General features: G+C 37.5%; 1 protein-coding gene across 2 annotated transcripts in view; it reads right to left on the bottom strand.

Annotated features, from left to right (window-relative positions):
* Positions 1-620: 620 nt before the first annotated feature.
* Sema2a (Semaphorin 2a) overlaps positions 621-24,078 on the bottom strand; it is a 253,489-nt gene continuing 230,031 nt past the window's right edge. For both annotated transcript variants that reach the window (XM_076532249.1, XM_003705815.3), the window contains exons 4-11: positions 22,611-22,673; positions 21,828-21,935; positions 19,600-19,870; positions 13,585-13,815; positions 12,913-13,326; positions 11,716-11,992; positions 10,469-10,916; positions 621-9,296 (exon numbers count right to left, since the gene is read on the bottom strand). In XM_076532249.1, coding sequence (XP_076388364.1) covers positions 9,225-9,296; positions 10,469-10,916; positions 11,716-11,992; positions 12,913-13,326; positions 13,585-13,815; positions 19,600-19,870; positions 21,828-21,935; positions 22,611-22,673 — 1,884 coding nt within the window. In that variant the 3' untranslated portion in view covers positions 621-9,224. The remainder of the gene's footprint in view (positions 9,297-10,468; positions 10,917-11,715; positions 11,993-12,912; positions 13,327-13,584; positions 13,816-19,599; positions 19,871-21,827; positions 21,936-22,610; positions 22,674-24,078) is intronic.

The following is a 24,078-nucleotide window of genomic DNA, read 5'->3' as shown; positions in this document are numbered from 1 at the left end:
TAGCAAACACATGTATCTATGTATACCAAATACATCAAATGTATATCAAATATTGTGACTAAAATAAATATGCACATTATATGATATAACAATATGTGATACAATATATGATGAGTTAGAAAAGATACATGTAGTAACAGAAATAAAATATTTTTAAATAAGATTAATTACTGCCTAATAAGATTAAAATAACAGACAACATGATACTGTAAATGTTTATAAAAAGTGCACTTTACACTTGAGACAATTTTTATAATTTTAAAATTTTTTAAGATCTTAAGAAATCATGATTGAGTTACAAGGATGAACTTATAAAAATGTATTGTCCAACAGCAGGTATTTTAAGAATATGAACATCAACCATCCCTTAAGCCTCTTTTAATTGGTACACATATTGCTAGTAAAATCTTATTATCTATCTGATCGAAAATCTTAAAAATGATATATTTTCAAGTACAAGTAATTCTTACCACATTAATAAGCTCACAGAACATTTATGTATGACCATATATATTTAAATATAAATGTTTTCAAAATGTACTTACCGCAAATTACATTGCAGTACAAACTGCAACAGTTTCTTATTCTAGAAGTGCCAGTAAATAACACGTACGAATCCATCGTTTATTAAAGCAAAACTTTATTATAGCAATAGTGAACAATGGATAACTATTAAAGATTTTTAACATGTTTTTTTTTGTTTTGATAAAAATAGCGATTGGATGTTTAGGTTTAGGTATTAGGTGAATATCTAAAGGGTCTCTTACCGTACGAAGTTGTTCGAACTAAATAAATGTGTCTACAGTCGTGTGTTCAACGATGATAATCGATGATACGTGTGAGTTTCTCGACGTCGGAGTAGGCACAGCGCGAATCCACAGAAATATCAAATTAACGTTTATCTTTATCAAAATTAATTAGCAGTCAAATCGTCGAGAAATAATCGGATTTGAATGAATTTCAATACGAAAACTCCTTTTGCACAAAAAAAGGCAGTATTTTAATCGTTACAGCTGTTCAAACAGAGTATTTCAATCGAGAATTAACAAAAAATCGATTCTGATGAAATAGAAAGAACTACCGAGGCGTAAACCACGCCTCTTTTGATTCGAGACAAAATTTGCTGGATCGTAAAGTAAAATAGAATCTCGGATTCACGGTGTACCTTTATCCGACCCTATTTTCTACCCTTGATCGCTGTAGTCGAGAAGGACGAGCATAATATAACGAAAAAAAGACCAACTGAACGAAAAAGGGATACAAAAATGTGGTAGGACGAACAGAGGGCGGAATAAAATTCGACGGCAATGACGACACAGTGATAATAACGAGAAAGGAATTTTCGAAATGATTCGTCTCACACTCTCTTTCGCATACATACAAGTTTTATTTCTCTCTCTCTCTCTCTCTCTATCAAAATTTCTTCATCACGATGAGGATTGTCGTTGAAACGATATTAACGGGGAACGCGTTACAGAGTTTTCCAATAATACCTCCAGAATATTTTTAGGTTGCATATTGAAAATATCAAATATCTTTTTTATTCTATTTGCCAACTGTTATTTATAGTGAATGGATTGCGACGCAAGTTCGTTGTAATTTCCTCTTTTTCGAAATAAAGTTTGGTACCATTCTGCTCACATATTAAAAGTGTCATAGGATTCCATGCGAAAGGCGAGATGTAATCAGTTAATGGAAATGTTTTTTCAAATATTTAATAACGCTCTTTCTGTTCAAGATAGATACATTTAATTGCTATCATTTTTACATTTCTTTCGATAATTAATTTTGTTATTGCATTACGCTTGGTACATTTCATCGGTTTAGAAGCAGGTCAGAAGAGTTTCGTGGTAAAAGAAAGGTTACAACTAAAATTGATCAAAGTTTATTTTGAAACAAAGAAATTCGAACTTCTATCACAAAATACTGATTATTGGAAAACCCCAAGAACCGAAAAGGGGAATGACAAGCGTGAGAGTTACAAAGCGGGTTAAAATGTTTCTGTAGATCACCCGATCTCCACCCATGTTCACCAGAAAATAAAAATCGATTCCGTACAGAAAAATCTAGAGAACCTAAGACAGTCGTCGGCTAGTCCTAATGATATATTTTGAATTAGTCGTTATCGGCTACCCTACACTCCTCCTTATATCGTAGTAATAAGTCATCGTAGTTAAGTGTTTTTTTTTAGGGCGTTCTCTTGCTATTTATCTCCCCGCCATTCTTTCTCTCATTGCCTCGAGTAACTGTCATCTCGTACACTAAATCGATCTATAATCTACACGTCCGGTACGATCGTGAGAGCGGAATCGAACCGATCGATATTTCGCACGAACACCGATGGTCCCCCAGTCGTATATCGACTGACGTATTTATACGCAGATTCCCTTCTGTTTGATTGATTCACGAACGACAGCCACCATTAAAGATCGCCACGAGTCGAGCCGGTTCCGCCATTACGATCGTGCCAGCGCCAATATACAGTACTCCGATAGTCTTACAAATAATATATCTAACAACGTTAGGTTCATCTTAGATTGCTTTCCATGATCACGCCGACTCGTACTCGACAGAGCCTGAACGTGCATTCGTCGAGGGTGCGAACACTCCTGGGACCCCATTTAATTGGCGTTCGATCGATCGATTTCTTTCGAGTCCGTCCGTTGCTGACCATCGACGCGTACACGAGAGACCCTTGGGCTCAAGATCCATTATTTACCTTAGTATTTCTCTGCGACCTTGTCCTCCTTTATGTTATATTTTGTTCGCTCTCATTTTTGCTCGTCGACTTTTTAATAACTTCGCAGACACACGATATAGATATAGGTTACTTCTTTACGTATCTTTCAACACACGCATACGGATTCAGTCTCGCATTCTTACTTCGTTCGATTTGTTGCGGCGGCGATGGGCAGAGTTGAGGAAAAGGGGTGCGTTGCGGAGGGGAGATTTCAAATTTTTATATTTTTGAGTATGAGAATATTGGATTTGAGTATTTGTGGTTTGGGATGTGGGATTTGAGAATTGTAAGATGTGAGTATTAGAGGAGTTAGAAGTTTGAGATTTAGGGATTGAAGGATTTGAAAGTTGGGGGATTTGCGAATTTGCTTAATTAAGAAATTTGAGATATTTGAGAATTTGGCAGTTTCAGAAGTTGAAAAGTTACGAATTTATGAATTTAATTCGGAATTCAGAAATGTAGGAATTGAAAAATCTGGGATATTGCAAGCTTGAGAATTTGTAAATCTGGACAATTAGAAAATTCTCAATTTGGAAATTTGGAAATTTGTGATTCTAGGTGTTTGGAAATTCGGGAATTTGCGGAGCAGGGAACTTGACAATCTAGGAAATAGAGAATTTAGAAATTTGATCATTTGAAATTTTGGAAATCTTGTAATCTGAGAGCTCGACTATTTTGAATTTGGGAATGTAGAAAATTTGAGAATTCCGAAATCCAGTAACTTAGAACATTTGAAACCTTCAAATCTACGAATTTAAAAATTACCAAAGAGAATCATAGTAATTTTGAGACCCAAGAAACCTAATAATTTGAAATTTAAAAAATTTAGAAATTTAAACTTTCAAATCTGCAAATTGAATGCACGCCATTGCATCTCAGTTGCCCATCACTGCCCTTTCTCCGGCAACGTTCAAGCATGCAACGATTACTTTGTTTAGAAATTGCTTGAACGACCGGAAACATTAGCAATCGTCACGAACGTCTTCCGTTGCACTCGAATCGACGTGAACCGGTGATTACGCGAAATAGAGTACACCTCAATGATTTCAATAATATTAGCTACTTCCACATTTTTTTAAACCTTATTAAACTTTTACTATCAAGGTGGATTTAATCTACGTTCGTAATAAATAGTTAACACATGAAGACCAACGTCTTCTGTAATTTTATATGTACACGTAACCATTGCTGAGTTTTACTTACACAGAAAATTACACATTTTTATTCTTAATACTAAAACTACACAAGGGTTAGTGTCAATGTCTCCATCATAATATATCAAATAAACCATATACAGTTTTGAAATATTTTTAATAATTTGAATCAATCAATAGATACAAAAAAAAATACATAAAGTATTGCGTTAATTTTCTCCGGAACAATTTTACATAAAAATCACTGAAAACGAGGTGTGTTTTATTTCACATAAATAATTATCTCCGAATTGTTTTCATGTAGATTTGACTCGAATTAACGAGTTCTTTAAACAATTCGAAGATTTTCGAATCACGTCGATTAGCTTGCACAGAATGCATATATTCTAAGGTAATCCCGGTATTTCCCCCCAACCCTTATTACTCGGAAATTAAATCCTTAACCTTACGACATAATACTATTCAATACTTGTTTTGAAGCTCATAATAAGTACATACTTGAGGATTAAGTTACCGATTACTGTAATTAATCTTACACACCTATGGTCTCGCTTTCTGCTTTCATATACACGTACAGTTACTCACATTAATATTCGGACACCACACCATCCTCGAATTTACTGATTTATATAACAAAAAATTGCTAAGATCTCAAGTTGCTTACGTTATGAAAAATATTTATCTGCTCTGAATACGTCTTGTGAAAACCTTCCTATTTCTCCCTAAAAAATTATTGCATTTATTTTACCCCAGAAATAATATTTGGTAAATAATATTTATTAAGAAAGACTGGTTCAGTAAATTGCAATTATTCCTGTAAAATAAGCAACGCAACAAATTCTTTCTTATACGAAGCAGCAAATTTACAAATGGCGCGGATCTACTCTTTATCTCAGCACTCTCGCATTCGTTCGATTAATCGCTTACTAACCGAGTGTATTATGTATCTTTTATATGCCGTCGACGCGATAGATACAGAACAGAAAATCGTCGAGCGCGGCGTTCCGAATCTCTGTACAAGAATAACTAATAGTTCGCGCGCCTCGAGTCTACCTCGATCGGCCCGGGAGAGAGCGACTTCCGGTTTAGCTGGTTACCTCGCGATATATCGCGGACCGAGGAAAATTATCTCACGGGCCACGAACGGTCGCGTCGCGAACGTCTCAACAATACATTCGTTTATGTACAAACTAAGGAGCAAGAGCAAAACTATCGCCGACACGGCGTTTATTCAACTTCTTTATTCGTCGCTTCTGCTCGTTCTGATCGTCGTTCTTCGCCTTCGAAACCAATGTGAAACGTTTTTTTAACGTTACCCTACCTCGTATGCACTTCTCTAGGAAAATGGCGATGGAGGGTGGAATTAGTTATTTTGTCATATTTGGAGATTCTTGAATTTTAGGGGTGGGATTTGGGGGTTTGGAAATTTGAAGATTTAGAGATTTGCAGAGTTGCAAATTTGGAAATTTGAAAAGTAGGAACCTTGAAAATTTAAGTATTTGGAAATCAGGAATTTAGGGACTGAAGATGTGGAAATTTGGGACTTTAGCAATTCGAATATTTAGGACTTTAGAACTGAAAAATTATCTAGTTAGGAATTTAACTTAGAAATTTCAACATTAAGAATTTCTGAAATTTTTGAAATTGGGAATCTGACTTTCTGAAGATTGCGAACTTCAGAATTAAAAATTTAGTAATTTAGGTATTTGCAATTTTATTGATTTGAAATTTAAAGAACTTGAGGACTCGAAACTTGTACAATTACCCAATTTGAGAATGTCACAATCTAGATATCTGTAAAAACACCTTATATAAAACCTATTAAAACACAAAAATTACTTTCGAAAATCAGAAACATTCAAAGTTCATTTAACCCCCAAAATTGAAAGCAAACCCTCGCCTTATCCAAAAGAAGCTTATATCGAGCGTACACTTCAACGACGACGAGAACTGGGTATACAGGAAACAGCGACCGTTCCACGGATTGTTTAATACAGCACCGGTAAGCATCCATTTCCGTTGGTAGAAGCACTCGCGATCACCGAAAACGATCGATATGCGTCTTTCTAGGTAATCTCGGTTCTACGTTAAAAGTAAAATAAAACTAATTCTACGCGTATACGATAAAGGACGAAAGTTAAAAAATGTAAAAAAAAGTAATATGAAAGGAAAGCAGTCGCGGAGAGCAGGAAACATTATATTCCTCGCATCTACGGTTGCATCGTTCCGAAGAGAATTTTTTATAAAAATACCATGCACTATGACCATCCTATGTACACACGAACGTTCCCGAACCGGAAGAGAAACGAACACAGAACGCTGACACGAGTCGCGTTACGGTGAAACTCAGAACAAGACAATAACATTCTTGATTGAAGAAAAACTTGTATGAGCTGTACGCTGCCTAAAATACAGGGTGCTTCAAAACTGGAGTCCAAACGTTTAATCCATAGTACTCACCGAGTGGACAAAATGGCTGATCGACATAACCTAAAAATTTTATTTATACTTCCATTTTTGTATTCACAAGTATCGTAGATCGAATGAGAGGAGATTCATTTAACAATTAAAGATTAAACAGTACCAGATTATTGATAATATTAACGAAGATTGTATAATGAATGTAAACGTACTATCAGTGGATCCACTGATATAAAAATATCCACTTTTGCACTCCCAGAAATTTGTCGTATATTTCATCATTGAATTTATCCACGTTGACAATTTGTATATCTTTCAATGAGTATTATGAACAGTTTGAAACCTCGATTTTTAACTCGACCTGTACATTCGTGATTATAAATAGTCGACGATGTTCGCCGATATTGAAACTGTCTCTGATCGATCGTCTGTCCGATTGACCCGCGATTCATACTAGTTTGCTTCACGATTTCGCTGGATCGAGACCCGATCCGATCTGGCGAAAATTCTCGAGCAAACGAGGGAGTTAATCTATTCTAGGCTCAGAGGTATATATGAAAGGATTTCCCGCTCGAATCTTCAGCATCTGGCGAGAACGAATTCGCGCGGTTTACTCGCCTATGTATTCCTAACGTAAGTGCATCTGAACGTAAGCTCGAAGAGCGTAAAGTGGCTTTTACGATTTACAGGCCTTACCGATTTTCAACACACCTGTGTAGCACCTTCGGAGTTCTCCACGTTGATAATGATAATAGCGATATAGGATGTATAGAATGTTCGTGAACGAGAGCTCTGTCACAGCCATACACGTTGGAACATCTTTGAACTGCAGCGTACTTTGAATTGCAAATATGATTGAAATTGGAATTCGTATTCTTCGTGTATGCATTTTGCTTCACAAATATTATGTGCAATAACTTCCATTGCTGACGTGAGTTAGTTTGATAAGTGACAGAATATAATTTGAAATGTTCATATGTACAAAATATCAGTGAAGAAGAGTGTATAAAGGACGTCAAATTTTTACGTCAAAAATAAAATCAATGCTGTACATTATGGGGACTAGTGTCTTACAACTTGAAGAGTGTTCTTAATCTGACAAATTAATCATTTGCAAATTTGAGAATCTGAAAATGTACAAATTTGCAGACTCGTTTTAAGTTCTCAAATGTCCAAATGTCCATGACATACCGCACTGATTGAAAACTTGTAACAATTTAAAGATGTTCCGGTGTCCGCTGCAAGAGAGTCACAATCACATTAGCCTATCTACACTATAAGGAACAAAGACATCGGCAAAATAAAAAAAGGAATAAAAAAAAAACTAAATGCAGTCCGATGACGGATATCCATGCAAGTCGGTACATATCGACAACTTACACGAGAAGCTAAAGTATCTAAGTGGACCTAAATTATCCGTGAAATAATCTCATGTGTAACCTGCGTGACGTTCGAAAACGCGTCGACGTGGCGTCTTTCATTCTCTCCCTCTCTCTTTCTCCTGCACATCGAATCGATATACGCATACACACGAGCGCAGAAGTATTTACTCGTTTTCTGGCTCGTTAAACTACGCTGAAGCTCGTCCGTACAATATCTAATCTTCTGATTCTTGCCCTCTTCCCGTGCAACCTTGCCACTCGATGGATCGCTTCGTCTCGTTCGTATCACAGATCTAAGGAAACAGGAGGATTGATTTCCGGTTTCTAACGGGTTGCTTCGCGGACGGACGCCTCGATTCGAGCCGCGTTTCGATTATCGACCAACGTATCGTACGTTTCCGCCGAAGAACGGGCTGCATCCTGCGAGAAACGAAACCTTAGGAACCGTATCGCCGAACCGTCCGCTCAGTTTTGCCCTTACAGTCGCGTTTAAGCGCACTTTTCCCACCTGGCAAATGCCATCGCTGCCAATCGCCATCAATCGATCGTCGTTAATTCGCTTCACTCTTACTGCGTGCTTGTACATATTTACAAGGGTGGACAATCTTCGGGGCAGCTCGAGAATAGACAAATCAAAACGGACACTTTGTTCTGGTCGCACTATTAGTAGAATATGTACAGTATCGAGCATGGTAGGATCTCGTCGGGAAAATTCCCATATACCTCTTATTATTCGATATAACACTTCAAGGTTTACAACGTCACAGAAGCAACACATGTGTCTTTTCTGAGGTTGAAAATTTGAGTGACTGGATTTGTAAAGTCATAGCTCTACAATTTTAGTGACTGAATTTTTGAACTCAGAGGTTGAAAACTCGAGTGATTTCAAACTATGAATTCAGAGCCCGAAAAATATGGACACCTGATATTTTAGAAGCATAGAAATGTGTAATCATGAAGAATTTAAGAACCCAAAAAGCACTACCAATTCCAAAATCTTGAACCACTAAGAACCTTGAAACTGGTACCCTAATCTTGAAACCGACAATTCAAAAATAATGCGAAACCTTAAAGCCTCTGATATGGCGATAATCCCAAAGGAATCCTACCGTGCCGATTACCGTCGCAAATAACTCGAATGATGGCGACGGTGCGACCGCGCGTCGCGACGCTCCCGTTCCACTCATGATCGGATCATTTACTGAATCTTCAAGGTTGCCTTGAAAGCAAATGTTCGATGGCGAAGATCGGACCAATCAGGACGAGGCTCGTCCGACCGATCGAGTTGACCGAACGACCGGTCGCGTATTGGACGTTCGGTTTGCCGGTTTCTTGGTACGGACGTGGATCTCAATCGATCGAGAACTCGTCGGCAGCAAGAAGGACAAAGGCAGTGGTGTAACCGGTCAGAAGGAGAGTGAGGCTCGTCCAACTGATCGTGAATGGACCGCGATTCATCGGCAGGACGCTTGCGTGTGGCATCGTGTCGGGGTCTCGGCTCGACGAGGGCTCCAACGAACGACTCCATCAGACCAGAGGAGTTCCGTACACCTCGTTCAGGTGATTTTGATTACTGTCGTTCTGCCTCGAGGCGCATTGCTGCAACAGAAAAAGAACGAAACGGGGATCCTTCAGCAGCTGATCGATAACTTTGCTGGGGCTGGATGCTGATTTTTTATCCCTGGACGATTTCATTTGTGATAGAATAAAATTCAATGACTGTTTTTGTAATTGCTAATCGAAACAATATTTTGTATCTATAAAGAGTACGCTATTTGGAACAGTGAATTTAATACGGTATTTGAAACAATTCCAAACTTAACATGATTACAGACCTTTCATAAATTAGTAGCACAACAAATTATAAAAATTATAGAATTGAAAAGTTGAAGATTGAAAAATTGACAAATTGAAGAATTGAAGAATTGAAAAATCGAAGAATTGAAGAATTGAAGAATTGAAGAATTGAAAAATTGAAGAATTGAAAAATTGAAAAATTGAAAAATTGACAAATTGACAAATTGACAAATTGAAAAATTGAAAAATTGAAAAATTGAAAAATTGAAGAATTGAAGAATTGAATGATAGAATGCATGAAAAATGTAAAGACTGAAAAATTTACTAATGAAGCACTTCTACTTATTAAAAGAGAAGTGATTTAAAATTTAACGAAGGAAAATGTAGAAGGATCTAAACTGAAATATTAATTATCGCCGGTACCAGTGACGCGACGTTCGAGATTTAATGTTAAATACGGTGTCTCCTGTTTTGAATTATTAATGCAACGTTAAGCTGCGACATAATTAATAGGTTATTCTCGAATGAAGATATCAGGTTACTTCATAAGTAATGTCGCATATTAGTTTGCTCCTAATAGATAACGTATCGTGTTCATATTTTAACTGTTCATAAATTATTTAGTACCTGCAATATGTAGTCTACACTGCAATTATCTTTGATTAAATTTATAACTTTGGTATTTCACGAATTATTACGATGCTTCATATCGTTATTATTACTCTATTACTTTGAAATGAAATAGTTAATCTAAAGTATCAAATATTTGGATTCAAAAATATCTCGGAGTGTAATATTCATTAAATAAAATATATCAAAACTTGTTATTTGAAAAGAGAATAAATAATTATAACACTTGCTTATTTGTCCATGAAACAAATACCTTTTCCATAAACAGAAATCAATTTAAAAAGCAAATGGAATTTCCAACCTTTATTCCCAAATTATCATTTCACATAAAATACTTGACTCACCGCTTGTTTTCTCTCCCAGCTTTTCATGGCAGACTTGTATTTCTCGAATTCGTGGCACCAATCCGAGTAGATCTTCTGGTAATCGTTGGATTTGGCGGGTGCGGAACATCTGTGCGCGTCCACGGTGATGTTGTACGAACAAAGTAGAGAACCACCCAGCCAACAATCGTATCTTCCGGCATCTTGTTCATTCACACCGACGATCACCAGACCTTTCTCGGACGTCTCGATGAACTTGTCCCCACCGGCACCGTACTTGTAAGCTATCTGATACCTGCCTTTCTCCTTGCTATAATGATACCACCTGACTTCCTGATTCGCCAGTACTTCCGGCATTTTCACGAAACAACCCAAATGTACCGACTGGCCCCAGGTGACTACCAGCTTCCGTTTACCTACACTGCTATCGCAAACGTCCGCCGTACTGTTTGACACGTCCTGGAGAAGTCTGCCAACCAGAATAAACACCACTACGTCTACAAAATATTCTATATATTTTATCTATTTTATATAATCAATGGGACACTTTGTGATACTTTGAAAATTATTTTTATTGGGGTCATATAGATCCTTGAATTTAATAAAATAGATCAATAATAGATCTAATAGATCAACAAACTCCTATTTGTGCAAATTGGTAGGTTGAAATTTTAGAATTCCCTTGTTTCTGGATCCTCAAAGCCTAGAGTTCATTTACAAGATCTATAAGTACCTATGACCCTAAATTTCTAATCCCCAATATTTCAAGTGTTACAGGTATGTCTTCAAATTTCTAGATCCTCAAATTCCTGAATCACCAAATCTAAGTCTGTCAATACTTCTATTCTTAAGTTTATAAATCAACCAATTTTGTCGTATTTGTGGAACCCCGAATTCCAAATGCCCCATTGCTACATCACCGAATCCCTAAATTCCAATATCTCTAAATCTTAAAATTCTACAATCTTAATCTCAACATCTCCGAATATCTATGTGCTCAAATTTCTAGATCCCCAAATTCGTAATCTACAAAATCCCTAAATCTCCACATTCTGACCCTTCAAATTCCCACATCGCTTCCCTTAAGTCCCATATCCGTAGATCTCCAAATTCGAAGTTCCAAACTCTTATGTTCCCAACTTGTTGACACATCTCTTTCAGATTTCTAAATGTCCCCAAAAATCCTCACAAATCCTTAACTGACTGTCAATATTTTACAAGTACAATTTTCATCAACGATTAATATTTCACATAAAGAATGTACCTACCCAGGTTCGTAAGGTTTGCACGTGTTGGTGTCCTTGTCCCATCCACAATAAGGATCGTGAACACATCGGAGGCAGTTGTCGTATCTGCGAGTGCACATCACCAGGTCGATCTGCTTTATTCGATGATCAGACGCGACGTAGAGAGCCTTGTGCTCCTTCGAGATCTCCATCGCTTGAATCGGCTCACCCGGTGTCACGTCAAAAACATCCAACAGGATAGACTGGGACTCGCCATTGTTGTCTATCCATTGAACAACTTTGTGTACCCGTCCGTCACCTGAAACATGGGAGAATAATGCTTGAGCAAACTAGCACCACGGGCAGCTAAAGTGCTGTCAAATTTACATGGCTGTGATATGTTTTGGTGAAACTGGACATATTCGGTTACCTCGAGAATTATTTGAAGGATTTGTATAATTGAAATGGATGAAAGTGGCGTTTATTTTAGGTTAAATTAAGAGAAATTTAATAGTAGTAACATGTATTTTAATTTGATCAATTTTGTGTTACTGGGGAGAGATATTTCTCTTAGGGACAGATGTAACTAATTTGACAGTTGCAGCAGAGATAATAATTTGATAAAGTGTAATTTATAATCAATGTTAATAGGAGTTAAATATGATCATTTTGTTTGAAACTAGGACTACTAAAATCAAATATTCTATTTGAGTTTGTAAAAGTTATTAATGTGGTTTTATTGAAACGTTGACTTCTTACCAAAATAAATAATGACATATCTAACAATTATTCTTCATCGCATGTTCATTTTCCCAATTTATTTTCAATTTCAGAGCAAAATTTATGTTCAACGAATTACATCGTTAGTTTTCGTTTTAATAAACGAGATAGACTTGAAATTCATCAGCCACAAAAACCCAGTTGGGCAAGATTGGAACGAGTTTTTCGTCTCTGCTTACTACGATCTCTGATTGTATATTAGTTTTGTGATAACTCGACAGCTGTGGACGAAACCAGAGATAGCAAACATTCGAATTGACTGCAGAAACTTCGCTCGTGATTATCTTACCCCAGTTCCCATGCCACAAATCGTGCAAAACATACGTACACGAATTTCTAGTTAATTCTAGTTCGAATTTCTAGTAACTATGATTAAATTCGTGTACTGAATTTTAAGACACTTTGAAATTTTTCTGAACTTTGGGACTCTTATATTTTAAAGTTCTGTATATTACTTACTGGATCCAGCATAGTAAACGGTGTATTCCAAATCGAGCCCCACAAAATCGATTTTCAGTTTGTCCACCACCAACCGCGTGAGCATCACGTCCCGTTTATAAAATACAGGTTTCTCGTTCTCGTGCGAGATCGCAGAGTCCATCAAAGGATGGGAGCGAATAAAATTCAGCACAGTGTCTGGGAACGTTTCGGTGTCGTTCACGCATTGTCCAGGTCGTGGATCAGGAACTTTGTTGGACAGTACAGGCAGCCAGGCGCTACTACTCGTTGCCTGCTCTTTGAATTTTCCACGGAACGCTTCTTGAATCGCATCGATGTGGAACGAGCAGATCGCTGAACCCATTAATCCATTCGTGGAAGTGGTGAAGGTGCCGTAGAAATGGGTATCGTCACCTGGTACCTTGTAAATACTCTCTGGAAAAACAGAAATTGAAATAACTGTTATTCTTGTGAACTCTTGTGAGAATATCCTCGTTTAATCCAACACGAATTGATGACAAGTATCTCACAATAGTACCCATAACCTTAAATGAGGTTCAGTAAAAGTGATTGTATGAATATTATCTTAAACACATAATGGCTGGTTGCCAATTGTAGCATAAAGTCACAAAATTGCATGAGACGATGTTTTGATGTCGGTAACTTAATAGCAGAAGACGCTTAATAACTTACGTATTTCGTTGAAGTAGAACGGAAACTCTCCAGGTATGGAACAATTCAACCTGGCCTTCAAGTAAGTCGACCAATTCTGCGACAGGATGTTTTTACCGCCTGTGTCCCGTTTGCAAACTCTCGCCACACGGGAATACACACTTTTGCCGCAATTTATGTACTCCACCGCTGTCTCACGGAAGAAGAAGAACACGTGGATACCGATGTCGTAAGATCCCACGAAATTCGGTTCTGAAACAAGTTGGACATTCGTCGTACACAAAAAGTAATCACCAGAAATTTCACTTCGAGATTATGATAATTTTACCAGAGCGGTTAAAGAACGAGTTCCGGATAACCGGAAGCTGTTAAATGGGAGAAAATTACGCGGAATAGTAAAGGAGTCCGAACACAAACGACCGGAGCTCTACGAAAACTTTGAAATTCGAGAAATCACCGGAGCGATGAACTGAACTATAAAACAGACGTTCCAAGAACCACAAATTACGAGAAGCAAGTTTTATACTGGCCGGAAATAAAACCACTTTTCTACCTTTCGGCACTCGGACAAATTGTCGAAGTTCAACGATACATTCACTTGCCACTTTTACGACTTTCTATGTTAACTTAAAATGCTAAGGTAGAGTAAGCTAAGGTAGATAACGTTGTCCTACTACATCTATGTTCCGATACTGTCATTACATTAGTTTGCTATGTCATTACTCTATTTATTCTATTTTTCTATTTCTTCTTATTTTCATTTAAATGTACATATGTGGTCACATGAGGTCATATGTGGTCATATATAGCCTGCACTTTAAGTTCAGTCAAATAAGTTATTTATTTACAAGAATGATTCCTAAAAGGTCTTAATGTGAATCGCCATATGTAGTCATATATGTATGGTCATATGTGGTCATATGTGGTCATATGTGGCCTGCACTTTAAGTTCAGTCAAATAAGTTATTTATTTACAAGAATGACTCCTAAAAGGTCTTAATGTGAATCGCCATATGTGGTCATATATGTATGGTCATATGTGGTCATATGTGGTCATATGTGGTCATATGTGGCCTGCACTTTAAGTTCAGTCAAATAAGTTATTTATTTACAAGAATGACTCCTAAAAGGTCTTAATGTGAATCGCCATATGTGGTCATATATGTATGGTCATATGTGGTCATATGTGACCTCTAAGTTCAGTCAAATTAATTATTTACAAGAATGATTCCTAAGAGGTTTTAATGTTGAGACAATGATTTATACAAAGAAATTAAACAATGGTATTAAAAGATTAGGTACTATGGTTCCTAATAATTTTTATTACAGTGTGTCTAACCACAAACGTCAGTTTTCACTGTAGCAGTCAACATGTCCAAATATCTTCATTAGACACTACCCTTATTAAAATGTTTTACTAGACATCCTTAAAATCGGTCAAATTATATTTTCATCCCTGTCACAAGTGTCTCCCATAACGGTCGACGAATTAACGAAAGCCGCGATTTATTTGACACAGCAATGGAAAAGCAGGAAGGCAATTCTTGTGACATTACCAAGCAAGCGTGTCAAACTGTGTAGTACAGTAGAAGGAGAAGTTTAGCGAAAGTTTCTCGACGGTAATTCGTAAATACCGTCGAGACGACGGTCGAAGGGAGAAGTTCGAAAGCGAATATTAACCAGTCTCGCGTAATTTGGCGTATTTATTAACGAAGTGTCGTCTCTAATAGCGAGCGTGGACGCGGGGGACCCGCGGAAAATAGAATTTCGTATTTATACTCGAGCGAACTAAGTTGAAACACGTCTCGCAGCCCAACGCGCCACTTGTAAACTTCACGGAACTAGCCTCACGGGTGATTTCATTATTCCTATTGCCGCGAAATCGAGAGTACCGCGAGAATGTTTTCCGCTCAGCTTCTCGACGCTGTTCTATACCGACGAGAGGCATCCAATCAAAACTCAACGGTCGAGCCGTGTTTCTCTCGGATCGAGACATTTCCTTTTCCTGCCACCCCTTTGTTTCCTACCCCTCCGCGTACGCCTTTCTCTGTCTCGCCTCCCTCTTTCGCCAGCCTGCCTCAATATATCAAACTTCCACCGGCGAAGCGTCAGACAATCGATTTAATCGGTGAACTGTGAAAGAGATTGCAACCTCCTGCCCCACGACTCCGCATAATGTAAAATCGACGGTGTCTGTAGCCGTCCTCGCAAAATCGCTGCTCGATTTCTGTCTGTATCCAGTTGCTTATTCTCCTTCTATTCGTCAGTTTCCATGTACTGGGTGTCAAAAGCACAAGTGGTCTATGCGATAGTGCAGAATTATATTCAACGTGATCTTCAATGTTCTTCAAAATATTTGTCAGAAATATATTTACAGATAGTTTAATTTTATTCACGTTTAGTAAGAGAACGTCAATTATTAAAATTAAGGAAACACTCGAAATTAAACGATTAGCTAAATTCATTAATGTAAATAGTACTGTTGAGATATTTTATCAGTCATTACTCTTCATGATATGATTATCCTTCATGATATGAATTGATGTATTGATGAGATGTGGATTTTATTGAAAGTCTAACAACACAGCTATACAGTAGAATTAGTGAAATACAGTTGTGTAACTTCTAACTCTGTGAAACTCTGTGTTTCAAAGTGCATACTCTCCAAACACCTCTTCGAATACCAAGAACCCATCCACAAAGTCCGTGATGCGCGAATTAGTCATTTCACCTTAATTTGCTTTACACCAAAGCATGAACCAGAACCTAAAATGATACGCTTAATTTTCACCATAAAATTAAGCGTATCAAACAATCTGTTTCGACGGCACAATTAATTGTGAGGATTCATACGCCGAAAGTCAAACGAACATGAACCCAGAATCTCTGTGAGCACAATGAAATATGAAAGCGTCCCGTGGAAGGAAACAAATGACCGTGGAACGTCAGAACGTCATTTGACACAGGCAACGATCCGAGAAAGTGGACGGTCGTTGGTCGGTTATTCAGAGCTTGTTAAGCCCCATCCACCGACCTTCTTTTTCCTCTATCTACTCAGTGTTACGCTCTCGTTCATCGTGATCCTTTATTTCTCGCGCCCGCAAATCGCATCCATCTTCATTGCAGATACTTTACCCGGAACGTTGGCTCGCGAGGAGCAAAGAAGAGGGAAAGAGCGAGAAAGGAAGAGGGTGGGAGACAAGCAGGATTACGAGTAGCACGTGAACCTATCCGTCTCCTCGGGGTTCCTCCTGCATTTAATCAACGCCTCTGTTAATAGACAAACTCGATGCGGCGTATGGCTGTTGATGTTAACGTCCCGGGCTCGAAAGGGCAGATCCCGCGGAGAGGGCGAAAGGGCACCGCCTTCAAATTAAACGACGAAACAAACGGCTAATCATGCATCCCAGAGGGTGGACGCGAAGAGGGGCGAATTGGAAAGATACAAAGTGGGGTCGGTTGCTTCACCTCCTTTCACTCCGACGACCCTCGACCCGAGTTTAAGGGAACGGGTCGAAGCGAGGTCGAACGACACGATTCGAGGGCGAGGTACAGCACCCTCATGAGAAATATAAGGCAACTAGTTCGCGCCGCTATTATTTCGCGAGGCTCGCGCGTCGCCGCAAGAGAAATACGGTAGACGAGATACACGAAGTTGAAATTAATTGATAACTTTGCCGGGAATTTATGATCCCGCCTTCCCAATTAACCGTAAAGAACGCTCGCAGCACGCGGCGCAAATGAAATTGTTTCGCGAACGACCGCAACAATGAATTATTCCTACGGTGGAACGCGCTTTCGCTTTCTTTCGAATGCCGAACTTGGGGAAAGTGTTAATATTTTATTTTGGGGTTAAGGTTGCAAACATTTGATATTACTGGATTTACTTATGTAGAGAGGTATCTCAAACTATCAGTATATATTGTTAATAATTTCAGAATTCTCAGGATTAATATTTATTGTCAATGCTATAGTGTCTACACAGTTGTTTCATAAAATATTTCGAAATTCCGGTATTCTGGAATCGTACATTTAACAAGCAACAACCTATTAATTATTTGAACAGATATTACAGTAACAGATATAAAGTCATAAAGCGCAATCACGACGATAACCCAAACAAAGCGTAGCTCTCGAACCGGTTTCGATCCGATTACCGCATTCCACGATTCGGCACCCAGAACACGTTCTAATCTACATTTTCCAATTTCTTCCCTCTCGAATTCCAATCGATGTTTTGGGGGTTGAACGAAAAATCGAGCCGCGAACAATAATCCCTCCCCCTTAATTTCTCCGTCTCCACTCGATCGTTGAAATTGATTAAAAATCGATTCTTGGAAAAGAGGGAAAAACTTCGACGTCCTTTTCGTGCAGAAACTCCGACGGAGCGTTTAGCCGAAGGAAAATCGTGGAAAGGTGTTATTTTATAACTCTGCTACTTCTCGTAACTACAACCCCTTTTGTAAAGCCTGATCGTATACTAAACCGTCGTGTTACCCTTCGAGCTCTCTATCTCGCCCTTACTCACACGAGCACGAATACCACGGCAATTTTCGTTACACGGTTTTCCACAGAAACCGTTAGAACGTTCAAAGACGAAGCTGTCAGCCTTTCCCTTTTTCCCAGAACAACCAACACGGTATCGACGGCTTTTTACGTAACTATTTAAGCATGGTACCCATTTCTTCGAGAACTTCAAAGAATCTCGTTACGGGGGCTCTTTTTTCCCCTTAGCTTTCGAGTATTTCCACGGGAAATCCGTATTCGGATTCTAATGAAACTTTCTTTATTGACGGAGGAAGCTGTGACAAAACCTTTAAGTCTGCAGGTTGCGAGAATTTGCTATTTGCGTTTGATGCTTGCACGACCATAATTAAACTGTATCATTTGTACACATCCTATGAAATAACACATTAATGTCACATAGTAACATTAAATTTAATTTCAGTTTGTAGATGACTGAATTATTCCTTTAAATATTCTATAATGTATAACTTTCGTCCAAAAATTTTTAATGTATAATTTTTATTATTTCATTAAATACATCAATATATAAATCTTTTAGTATTTGTTATTGCTCACTATTCAACATTTTAATCGTACACAAATTTTTATCTTCATTTTTGCATTTATGTCTACATGCAAATATTCAGTATCTTATGACAGTAGCTTTAAATCGTTCATTGTATTTTACACAGGAGTGTATTGTTTAAGCTTTAACGGATAATAAAAATCAATGAATATTCTGTAACGATGAGAATGCAGAGGTTTAACTCCAATAACTTTAATCCATTGCTATTGAAATACCGCACCGCGCCGTTTATTGGCGATTTATTCCACTTGTCTGACCATACATCGACCTATACTACTTGCGGCACAATGAGAACTGTATTACAAGCCAGTATGTGCTCACGGAAATGATTAATGGATGATGTATATCTGATACTTACAACGCAACATTAATAATGTTAATTAATCCTTCCACACTAGATGTCTCATGTTTTAATTCTAATTTAATTCATTTAATGTTTTAATTCATGTTTAATCATTTTAATTGGACTGAACGATAAATACACTTCTCGAAATATTAATAATATAGGATCGTATACAAGTTTCTTATGAACTTGTAACAACTGAAAAATATTTTACGTGGACCAAAAAAATTTTATCCCAAAATTAATAACAAGTGTAGTTGAAATTAATTGGACATCCAAAAGTGTTCATAGGATTGGATAAAAAATATAGGCGGCAGTGACAAAGTTAAGGTATGGAATTTGTAAATGGAGGCAAATACGGTGAAAAGAAATTTTCTCACCGTTTTATCTCCTTCCTCTGCAACCTCTTATATCTTGATTTGCAAGCGTTTCGAATTTAAAGCGTTATTACGAGGATTCCGTCTCTCGTTAGGGTTCGCGCAGAAAAGTTCCGTAAGCAGAGTACTAATTCCGTGGATATTGCCTCGTTTGAGATCAAGAAGAATAAGAAGAAGAAGAGGAAGTAGAAGAAGAAGAAATTGCCGAGCAGAAGAGTACTTACTGTCCAGCCATTTCGAGTCGTACTTCAGCGTCCTCTTAAAGCTGAAGGCCTTGCGACCGGTGGTTAAATTGTAGAGGTCCGTACGAAAGATTACGGTATCGGCTTTCGTGAATTCGGCATTGGTGCCGGAATAAAGAGCTGGCAGGTCCCCAGGATTGCCCTTTTCTACCCAGACCGCCGTCGAATTGTCCGCCGGATCGTAAGGACACTTTGCTATGCCCATTCCAACGCCCGGGACGAACTCGTGACGGGGTAAATGGGTCAAATTGCTCTGTTCGTGAAAAAAGTCACAATCCAGTTACGCGACACTCGTAAACGAAACGATTTACATCTGTTTATTTTTAACGCGTTCCATTACCGTGTGCCATTTCGATCTCTGGAATTTCGCCAACGTACTTATTTAAATCGAAACACAAATATTTAAACTAGTGATACTATTTACTTATTAATAGAACTATTTAATTAACTTCCTCATGAGAATTCTCACATTTTTAGACTTATTCAAATTATTAACAGAATTTACTTTACTAAAAATTGACTGACATTTTTATTTACATTGCAACATCAAAATGGCGCACACTGTTATGACTTCAACTACACAATTTTTATATCACATATCAATATATTTTAAATTGCGAACGGTCTATGGTTACACATGATTGGAAAAAACGTTGTAACTGTAGAGGGGAGTTTAATTTAGAGGTTACGCATTGATTCGACGTATTTCGAGGTTCATTTGGAACCTGATCGACGCGTTCCACGCAAAAGCTACTAGTTACTCCATGGGACCCTATTACACGCACGGGAGTCGTAATCTTCGACAAAGCGAGACCAATATATTCTTTGACTTCATTACACGGGTACTTGAACTCACGATTCATTTACCTTGCTGCGTAACTCTTATGCCTCTGGCGCCGGCGATGAATTCCGTTCAACGAATTAACAATGTCGGGTATTCATCTAATATTGCTTGTGATGTAGACAACAAATAGCGTAAAATGAACAGGGTCAATGAAATATAATGTACAATATAAAATTAAGTCGATAGTACAACGTGTACAATAAAATGAAGCCGATAGAATAAAATATAAAATGAAGTCTGTAGTCCAAAATATAAAATGAAGTGTATAGTTCATAATATAAAATGAAGTCTATAGTTCAAAATATAAAATGAAGTCTAAAGTTCAATATATAAAATGAAGTCTATAATTCAATATATAAAATGAAGTCTGTAGTCCAAAATATAAAATGAAGTCTATAGTTCAATATATAAAATAAAGTCTATAGTTCAAAATATAATATGAAGTCGACAGTATAAAATACAAAATCAAGTCTATAGTTCACAATATAAAATGAAGTCTACAGTTCAAAACATAAAATGAAGTCGATAGCTCAAAATATAACATGAAGTCTATAGTTGAAAATACAAAATGAAGTCTATAGTTCAAAATATAATATGAAGTCGACAGTATGAAATATTATAATGAAGTCTATAGTTCAAAATATAATATGAAGTCGACAGCATGAAATATTCTAATGAAGTCTATGGTTCAAAATATAATATGAAGTGAACAGTTCAAAACATAAAATGAAGTCGATAGCTCAAAATATAACATGAAGTCTATAGTTGAAAATACAAAATGAAGTCTATAGTTCAAAATATAACATGAAGTCGACAGTATGAAATATTATAATGAAGTCTATGGTTCAAAATATAATATGAAGTGAACAGTATAAAATATAAAATGAAGTCGATAGTTCAAAATATAACCTAAAGTCGACAGTATGAAATATTATAATGAGGTCTATAATTCAAAATATAATATGAAGTCGACAGTATGAAATATTATAATGAAGTCTATAGTTCAAAATACAATATGAAGTCGACAGTATGAAATATAAAACGAAGACGATACTTCAAAATATAAAATAAAGTCGATAGTTTAAAATTTATCGTGACGTCTACGGACCAAAATATAGAATGAAGTCGAAAGTATAAAATACAAAATGTATAAAACTAAGAGAACAGTACAAGATACAAAATGAATATAATCAACATAACAATAAAATAAATTACAAAAATAAACAACCACAGAATAGAATTGTTCCCTTTCCATTTTCAGCTCCAGTTACAACATCTTTCCAATTCAAAAAAGTGAGTCAACGTGATTCCGATGAAAACCACGAAACAAACGATCGAAATGAAGAGCAAACAGTGAGATACTTACATAAATCACCCAATCCTTGGGCGAGTGAGCGTTCGTGCCGCACATGTAGAGCCGATTGCCATCCCCCATAGGTTGGATCACCCTTATATGATTCCGGCAGTCGAAGTGCTGCGAAAGAAGGGGAAGAAAATTGAATTTTCAACAGATACGTGCGAAAGAAACGCGAGGACAAGAGAGTTCGACGCGGGTGGATAGGGATTTTTCCGAAAATTATATAGAGCGAGATCGAGGCGAAAGGGTTGGTGTGTCGCGGTCGATCACGTCGCCGTATTTCGCGGCGAATTGTCGGGCAGAAAATAAATTGGTTTTGTCGTCACGTAGAGAATATTTGCGTGGACTTTACACCTCGACGACGGGTACGAGATGAATACGAATGAAGCCGCGATAAGAGACGGCGAAAGAGTAGGTATGCCTTAACTAGTCATTTCGTACCTTCGGATTAATAACAAGAAATTCTACGTTGCGACGGTGAGAACTATATTATTTTATAATGTGCCTGAAAGTGGTAGATTTCTATATTCTCAAATTTTCAAATTTGGTTGTAAGATTTAGGAACTTGATAACTTGTGAATTTGAGGATATGAGTGCTCATAAAATTCAAAAATGAGATATGAAAATTAGAAAAATTGGAGACTTAGAAATTTAAGAACTTGAACATACAAAAATTTGAATATGAAACATAAAATTATGAATTATAAAAATGTGAATATTTTGTAATTTAAAAATCTGAAAAAATTCGAGTTTCAGAACTTAGAAAAAAAAAGACATAAAAAACCAGTTTACCTCTGATTTTCCTTTGGACACACAATTGGCCACGTTGCTAGGTTCCAAGTTAAGCGCGTCCCTCTGTAACAAGAACAAAGAAGAAACGATTATTATCGCTGCGACAAGCTTCTTCTTAAAGTAACATTGAACCACGTGCACACAGAACCTCTATCAATTCAGCTCTGGCGTAATGCGCTTATTTCGAACGAGGCGATTGCAAGCTTAAGACACGAGATTGAATCTCTGAACGCAGTCTCGGACGATGGGCTGCCGGAAATGGGACGATCATTAAGAACACAAACATCAAACGACCCTTGAGAACTCAATTAACAACGCACACACTACGCAATATACTTTAAAGTTCGTTAGCCCCGCCATTTTGCACTTGGTGCTTTTGCAGCACCAGAGGTTGAGTTCGTAAAAGATTCACGTGTCGAGACGTTAGATTTCCATACATAAGATTTCCGTGTTAGGTAACTACGCGTTAGATTTTCACGCGTTAGATAACTACGCGTTCAATAACCACGCGATTGATTTCCACCCGTTGGAAAACAACACGATTGATTTCCACGCGTTAGGTAACTACGCGTTGGATTTCCACACGTTAGATAACTACGCGATTGATTTCCACCGGTTAGATGACTACGCGATTGATTTCCACGCGTTGGTTAACTACGCGTTAGATTTCCACGCGTTAGATAACTACGCGATTGATTTCCTCGCGTTAGATAACTACGCGTTAGATTTCCACGCGTTAGATAACTACGCGATAGATTTCCTCGCGTTAGATGACTACGCAATTGATTTCCACGCGTTGGTTAACTACGCGTTAGATTTCCACGCGTTAGATAACTACGCGATTGATTTTCACGCGTTGATTAACTACGCGTTAGATTTCCACGCGTTAGATAACTACGCGATTGATTTTCACGCGTTGATTAACTACGCGTTAGATTTCCACGCGTTAGATAACTACGCGATTGATTTCCTCGCGTTAGATAACTACGCGATTGATTTCCACGTGTTAGTTAACTACGCGTTAGATTTCCATGCGTTAGATAACTACGCGATTGATTGCCACGCGTTGGTTAATTACGCGTTAGATTTCCACCCGTTAGATAACTACGCGATTGATTTTCATGCGTTGGTTAACTACGCGTTAGATTTCCACGCGTTGGTTAACCACGCGTTGGATAACTACGCAATTAATTTCCACGCGTCAGATAACTGCGCGTTAGACTTCCACACGTTCGATTACTACGCGTTAGATTTCCAGTCATTAGATTTCTACGCGTTAAATCACTACATATTAGACTTCCACATGCTGTGTCGCTACGTATCAGGTCTTCACTCATTAGATTTTCACACGTTAGGTAACTAAGAGCTAGATTTCCACAAATTGTATTACCACGCGTTAGAATTTCACGTGTCGCTTCTCCTTAGATCCCCACACGTTACATCTCCATGCATTACATTTCCAAAAATT

Source organism: Megachile rotundata, chromosome 5, assembly GCF_050947335.1.
Source record: "Megachile rotundata isolate GNS110a chromosome 5, iyMegRotu1, whole genome shotgun sequence".
NCBI classification, from domain to species: Eukaryota; Metazoa; Arthropoda; class Insecta; order Hymenoptera; family Megachilidae; genus Megachile; species Megachile rotundata.
This window is presented reverse-complemented; position numbering and strand designations above follow the sequence as displayed.